The sequence below is a fragment of the Talpa occidentalis genome, unplaced genomic scaffold (genome assembly GCF_014898055.3).
Source record: "Talpa occidentalis isolate TD23 unplaced genomic scaffold, MPIMG_talOcc4v2.1 talOcc4.15, whole genome shotgun sequence".
Lineage (NCBI taxonomy): Eukaryota > Metazoa > Chordata > Mammalia > Eulipotyphla > Talpidae > Talpa > Talpa occidentalis.
In genome coordinates this window covers 63,947,061-63,954,767 of record NW_023601543.1, presented here as the reverse complement: position 1 = coordinate 63,954,767, position 7,707 = coordinate 63,947,061, and the positions used below count along the sequence as shown (strand labels likewise).

The following is a 7,707-nucleotide window of genomic DNA, read 5'->3' as shown; positions in this document are numbered from 1 at the left end:
GTGACTTCAGTGTGAGGAGAAGACATTCCCTTCCCTCAGTCCAGACCCAAATGCAAACCCGGAAGTCTGAACCTAGGCTTCAGGCAGGCGCTTGGAGCGGAGGGGCTGCAAAACCTCTCAGGCCTTCTGTTTTTGACCCTTTGCCTAGATACACCAATTATATTTTGCCAAGCTTTTGTTATCTGCATGTGTATACTGTTTTTGCTGAACCATTAGAAAATAAATCACAGACATCATGATAATTCACCCCAAACACCCTAGCATACATCTCCCAAGAATAAGAACATCTTCTTATATAACCACAATGCCATTATCACTCCTAAGAAAATTTACATTTATTCAATAATACCCTCTAATTTATAGTCTTTATTTCAATTTCCCTATTGACTCTGGGAATAGAATCCAAATCAGTGGTTACCTGGGGTGGGGGGTGAGGGGACATTTAAAACAAGGAGGCGTGAGTCAACTTTTTGGAGTGATGGAAATGTTAGTGTTATGATCGAAAATGGTGGTTACATGGTGTAAAATTGCCAAAGCTCATAGAACTCGACACTTAGAATGGGTGTCTTTCTATGTTTATAAATTATACTTCAATATGATTTTTAAAAATTTCCCCAGGAGTCCCAAGCGTTTTATAGTGATTTTTCTCTGATTAAGGATTCTACCAAGACACCTGCATTATATTTGCTTGCTTTAGTTCTTTTTTTAAAGTTTTATTTTTATTTATTTATTTATGCATGCAGGCCAGAGGTGTGGGGGAGGGGGAGGATTCATTAGAGACAGTGGGGAGCAGAACAGGTGGATCTACTGCAATACACTGCTGAGGGGAGCAGTGGGCCAAGACAGGAGAGGTCTGCTGTGGCAGACCTCAGAGGCAATAACACGAAAGCATGAGACTTTAACCCCTGTGCCCCCAGGGAGTTCCCCGCTTGTTTTAGTCCTCTAATCTTGTCTTATCTATAACATTGTCTCCTGCTTTTTTTTTTATGACATTGACACAAAATAAAAAAATTTAACACAGGCCTATTGTCTTGCACAATATCCCACATTCTGGATTTATCTGTTTCCTCAAGATTGGATTCAGATCACACATTTTTGACAGTAACACTGTAGCAATGTTCTTTACTGTTGTGAAGAAACCATTACCTTTCATATAGAAAAGGCAGGGATTCTTCCCCTTGTCGGTTTTTAAGTGATGAGGTTTCCAGCATCCCTCTAAAAGAATCAATGAGTTTGTTTTGCATGCCATTATGAATTCATAGATTTGAACGTATTTCATGTTTGTTTACATTAATTGCAGAGATCCTCATTGATGATCACAGTGGCCCACTGTATCCAGCAGGTGCTCCTCCAAGTTGCTGCAGTTCACAGTCCCTCCAACTCTCCCATCCCAAACTGGGTTCAATCATTTCTCAAGGAACCTCCATTCTTATTATTGGGAAAGGGTATTTAGAAGCCACAGTCTAGAACTAGTGGTGTTCATTCCTCTTGGTCATTTTTTCTAGATCTTTTCAATGGCTCATTTTTCTTTTTGAAGATTTATTTATACAAGCACTGGGTATAGTCAGAAGTGCAAGAGGGTGAAAGAAGTCACCAGAGCCAGAATGGGAAACAGAACAGGCAGACTGACGAAATACACTGCTGAGGGGAGCAGCGGGCGTGGCAGGAGAGGTCTGCACGCCATGTGGGACCCTCCCTGGTGGCCAGGGATCGAACCGGCACTGCAGAGGCTGCGGGCAGCTTCACAACCCAGCGCTCAACCACTGCGCCACCAGGGGAGGCCCTCAATGGCTCATTTTTTAAAGAGAAAATTCATCATGAGTTCACAGTGATACTTCTAGCTCAAGTATAGGACCATATAACTTTCATTCAAGTTCATACATTCTACATTTCAACTCTTCTCCCTTGCTGAAAATCCCAGTTCTCAATACCAAATACTTTTTGCTTTATTTCAACAGAAACAGGACAATCTCAGCATAGCAATGCTGACATAACCAAGGATAGTATTATTGAAAAACAATTTATAATGCTTTTACATTTATTTCTGTCCTCAGGGTAAATCCACAAGGGATTACACAATCAATTTATTGTGTTTTAAAGTCACTTGAAATGGTTATTTTCTGTGGGGTTGTGCTGCCAGCTGGATAGTTAGGTTTGTTTCATTTTCCTTTTTGATTTGTAGGCATTACTTTTGGTTTTATAATTATGTGAACTCTAAAGTCAAATCTGCATTATAAGGACATTCAGAAGAAGTGTGGCCACCACTCCTTCCCTTGCAGCCAGTTCCTTCCCTGGAGGTAACCACTTTTTTTTTTTAAAGCATCTATTCTTTCATTTTTAAATATAGCAGGATAGGAGCCTCCCTGGTAGCACAGGGGTTAAGTCTCAGCACTATGAAGCTATTGGCAGCTACTGCAACCTGAGCTCGATCCCCTGCCAGGTTGCAGACCCACATGGTGCAGCAGACCTCTCCTGACTTGCCCGCTGCTCCCCTCAGCAGTGTATTTCAGTAGATCCTGCCTGTTCTGCTCACCATGCTGTCTCTGGCGAATCCTTACACACACACACACACACACACACACACACACACACACACACTCTCACCCCACACACCTCTAGCCTACACTCCAGCTTTTTTATGCATAAATAAATCTTTTTTTTGTGTGTGGGACCCTCGCCGGTGGCCGGGGATCGAACTGGCACTGCAGAGGCTGCAGGCAGCCTTGCAACCCAACGCTCAACCGCTGCGCCACCAGGGGAGGCCCCTATGCATAAATAAATCTTTAAAAAAATAAAACATAGCAAGATAATGTGTATAAACTTTAACACCCCACTCCTTCTTAGTTAATAGTAGGAAAGAAACTGCATACTTTCCTTTACCTTGATTTTAAAGCAATTTAGAGCTAGTCAAGTCCTTGTACAGTTGCATAATACTCCACTGTATGAATGTGCTGTTAATTCAAAGCCTAGCTAACAGGAGATTTGGGTGTTTTCTGTCTTTTGCTATTCTAACTATTGGGCCAATTTGACAGAAGAGGGTAACAAAGCTAGGAGAGTAAGTAGAACTTGCATTAAATTCACACAGATGGTAAGCAGATTAAGACTGGATTTGGCAGTAGTAGAAAAACTCGAAAGTAACAGTGTCCTCAACATAATCTTTGCCCCTCCCTCAATCATAAGAGGCGAGCCAGAGCAGGTACAGTGGTTCTGTCCCTCTAGGTCCTCAGGGAGCCAGATCCTCCAAATGCATTGTCTTCCCCACTTCACTTCTACACTTCATGGTGCGGGGTGGTTTCTCTGGCAATAAATAACCATGTTCTAGCCAAGGGAGGGGACAGGACAAAGGGCATGCCCTTAACCCTTAAGACAGCTTTAGAAATGGAATGAATCATTTCTGCTCTCCACCTGTGGTGTTATGAATCTGTACCTGTGACCCTGCAGTAGCCAGTGAAATCTCATTCATGATTCACCTGTAGAGAGCTCTGCCATACCCACCAGCATGATGTCTGTACCTGTGCTCCCCTCTATTCGTGTAGGGGAAGACTACTCTTATGCTGTCTCCTCCCTACCAAGGGGAAGTTCCTAAATAGCAATGGTGACCTTTCCTACATCCAAACTCTTCTAGGCTATGCTCATCTCATCTAATTTCTATTCCTGGTTTGTTCTATAGTTTTTTTTTTTTAAAGACTTATTTATTTTTATATAAGAACCAGAGTACAGGCCAGATGCGCAGCGGGGTGCGAGGATTCACCAGAGACAGAGCGGGGAACAGAACAGGCAGACTGAAGAAATATACTGCTGAGGGGAGCAGCGGGCAAGACAGAAGAGGTCTGCTTTGCCATGTGGGATTCTCGCCGGCCAGGATGGAACCCGTGCTGCAGAGGCTGCGGACATCTTCAGTGTGGCGCTCAACCGCCTGCACCACCAGGGAGGCCCCTGTTCTATAGTTCTTCATGTTTTCTAACACCCTGCAGGTTCTTGCAATAAGTGTTCTGTTTAATAGTTCCTCCAATGGCATGAACCACAAGCTTAAATGTCTCCTAAACCCAGCTCTTTACTTCCCTTGTACCCCTTAAGCTCATGGCTGCCTCCTGATTTCTTAGTTTAATTAATAGAATGACCTTCATTCAGGATGGAATCCTCCAGCCCAAATATAAATACAAAGAGACATATGCCCTGGAGTTAACTTTGCTTTAATGTAGGCTCTCTGGAGCCTCTTATTGCCTACAGTAGAATTCAGGTTCACCAGTCTTTGTGCTTAAATAATTTCTGCAGGTTTTACTGGTCTTGCTATTTGCTTATTTCTTCTATCCATCTGTAGGAGGTGGCTTCCTAAAAAACAAAAAAAATATCAGCCAACTCTTAACATTGGTATACACTGGAATGGGGGAGGGAAGAGTAAGGGAGGGCTGGCATGGATGCCAAGAACCTTTATTTCTGAAACGCTTGGATTTTTTTTTTATATATAATCAGAGAAACGAATATATCAAAAACACACATTGGTTGTATTGTTTTCAGGTTGCCTTTTTTGTCTTCAGGATACGTTCCGAACTTCATTTACTAATCCAAGCCTGCCCTGCCAAGGTGTGCTTCTCCCTCATCCACACACTGGTTATCTGATACACTAAATTTCCCCCATTCCCAACTATGTCCCACTTTTCCCACCTGCCAAGCTGCAGAGCTTGCTTGCACCCCACCTACTTCAAGACCCAACTTAGATATATGCACCCCAGTCTCTTCCCTGAGTCCCCTTCCAAATACTCTGCCTTGTGTTCTTGTCATTCAGTAAAGTACTGGAAAGCACTCAGGACATTCCGAACACAAATGGATTTGATACAAGGAATTAGATGCTTATAACATCTTTGGAAGGGCTAGAAAGTAAGTTGGGAACACAAACCACTGAATTTAAGAACAATCTACCTAGAGACTGTCATCTAGGCATCAGAAAGCTGCAAGTCACTCTGCCCTTTCTTATCAGCAGCCACTAGAGTAGAAAAGTATCTCCACCTCAGCTTTCAGAAACCTAGCTGCAAGAGAGTCTAGTAGTTACTAGACTTCTAGCCTCTGCAATTAAAGGAGGACATAAAAAGATGTGGGGTGGAAACTAAGTGCCAACTGACAGTAACCAACAGGGATACTGCTAGAAAAAGGAACAGTAGAGGAGCAGAATGGTCAAAGAGACAGCCCTTTATCATTGGGTGAAGCAGTTTGGACTTGATTCTGAAAGATAACAGGAAGACATAAGGTCTGGAGAGAAGAAACACGAACGAGAGCCCTATTTTCAAGGAAAATTACTACTAAAGATAAAGGGTTAGCCATGATGGAGCTACTATAATATATCAAGGTCCAAGGTAATGTAAAAGCCTAGTGGGGCATATCAAAGTAGTTGGGGAAGAGAAAGATCTGAGAGACATCAAAATATATGTTGACAGGGTGTTGAAATGACAGGGTAGAACCCCAAATTGTATTCTGAGCACTTCTCCCTCGAAACCCTCCAATCTTCTTTGGTTTATAGAGACCATTAATTGTCTTAAAGTCATCTGTGAGGAAGTGATTATTGGCATGACTTAAAAAAAATTCCGTGACAATGTTTCGGAATATATAGGACACAAAGTACTTCAATTTTCTCCTTTCCTCAACAGGTTTATTGCCTTTAAGAAAATTTTTGTAAAATATAAATACAAAGGCAGAGAATTTACTTACAAAGTTAAAACACAGATTTCAAACATAAACACACAATTCAGAAAATTTTAGTCTTATGTACATTTTCAAGCAACCTCAACATATTATGTTAGTTTTCAATATTTTACAGGGTACAGAAAAAAATAGCTCAAAGTCTTCTTTAAATAAGAGCATAAAATGTTTAAACATATAAACAATCCGGTTTGATGCGTGAAAACTAATTTCACAGCTTTTAAATTAGGATATAAAAGTTTCATACAATTAGTTGCTGTGTGTGGATATGGTTTGAATTTATATTACACACTACTGGATTACATCCAATAGCATTACCTGGCCCGAGCAGGTACTCTGTAAACAAAACATAAAGTTACAACATCGCCAAGTGCCTTCACCAAATTCACTCCCCCAAACCAACCACACCTGGTTCTGAACATACTCAGTTACAGTTACAGACTCTGTCACTGGAGCTTTGTATGAAATTAAGTCACAGAGTGGAGCTCCTTTTTCCCATTTTCTCCTTAAAAAAAGAAAAGAAACAAACATCCCAAGTAAAAACAAACATATCCCAAAGTATGTGTGCATTGAAAAGTAAAGAAACATTATAACAACTTCATAAAAACTGACTGAAAAGTTTAAAAAGAAAAAAACATGTTTCTAAGTCCTTCCAACTGGAGTCATTTCTCTTATATAAAGAAGAGATATTTTCATATGTAATAGTGTCCTTTCTTTACAGAAATAGTCGTATTATGACACATATGCACAAGGATTAACACTATGACACACTGTACACGGCTGGCCTGGCGAGCTCACCAGTAGTCGTCCGAGGCCATGTCGCTGGGGTGGAGCCACTCCACGGAGGAGCCCAGCAGAGTCTGCAGCTCGCTGGTGAACTCTACCAGATCTAACAGCTCTTTGCTCTCGGGGTTAAAGGCTTCCAGGTCTTTGGGGCAAGAGAACAAGAGACTTGCTGAAACTTGTCGGTAAAACTCTGCCTCGGCGATGGTGACAATTTCCACATTTGGGAAATTGCAACGGAATATGCGGGAGGACATTTTCAATTTCTTCAGCACATCCAAAAGCAATAGCCAGTTTCGAGGCCTACAGAAGAGAAAGGACAGTTGTCTGAGTTTCTGGCAAAATTAGAAATGCTGCCAATGATTCACTCCCCCTAACTATAGGATGATGGGCCAGTTACTGCTGCTTTGCTTGCACACCAACTGTGACGCGCCCCTTCTCCCCCCAGCTCCAATACCTAGAAGAGAGGACGTGCTTCTAGTGGTGGGAACTCTGGGCTCATGTGGCTTTAGTAAGAGACCAACTAGGGAGGACCAACCAACTCTGACACAAGCAGTGGAGCTTCTGGACAGGCCTCGCCACTGGCCGCTCCAGCTCCACTGGTGGCGATAGGAACCACTGGGCAAAGGTTCATGCAGCTCTGGCCACAGCCAGTCACCACGATCCAAGTGAGCACCCCACTCTAGTCAGCCTGGGTCCCAAGCAGTACGTGGCAAAGGCCTCTTTGATCACAAAGCGAGAGTTAGAAACACACGCTGACACTCGGCCTTTCCCACACCTCCACCCCAGCCCTCAAGGCTTTGGGGAATGACACTTTTGAGAAGGAAATCACTGCATTCCTACGTGACACCCTGCCACACTTTATGATTTCTATTACTAATAAAATGTTGCTGTAGCAGCATACATATAAGGTTACAGCTTCAGGGGTGGAGGAGGAATTGCTCACGAAGCACCTTTGTCAACATGGAAAATGGTCTCCGACATGGACACCCCAAGGGGTTGCTCATGGGGCAGATCACGGGAGAAAGACTGTTCTCACCAGCTCTGCTAACATACACAGCCCTGGGGGCCAGATAATGCAACTCCTAGTCTCCCAGAGAAGCGGGTATGGTCAGGTAGACCTCAAGTGCCTGGGAAGGCTCCTAAGGACCCTGTCCCCAAAAGTTTAGTGAAAGAAAGATCCAAGCTGCTTGCTTCTCCATGAAATTTCAGTCACTGACGTCAATGTCC

At 42.8% G+C, this 7,707-nt stretch overlaps 1 protein-coding gene across 11 annotated transcripts in view; it reads right to left on the bottom strand.

The window, feature by feature from the left end:
- Positions 1-4,126: 4,126 nt before the first annotated feature.
- Positions 4,127-7,707, bottom strand: part of BCOR (BCL6 corepressor) — a 118,045-nt gene continuing 114,464 nt past the window's right edge. For 9 of the 11 annotated variants that reach the window (XM_037512528.1, XM_054695772.1, XM_054695773.1 and 6 more), the window contains one exon: positions 5,623-6,780. In XM_037512528.1, the coding sequence (XP_037368425.1) occupies positions 6,489-6,780 (292 nt within the window). In that variant the 3' untranslated portion in view covers positions 5,623-6,488. Of the gene's footprint in view, positions 4,333-5,622; positions 6,781-7,707 lie in introns of those variants that run through there. The other 2 variants (XM_054695776.1, XM_037512525.2) reach the window with 1 other exon arrangement.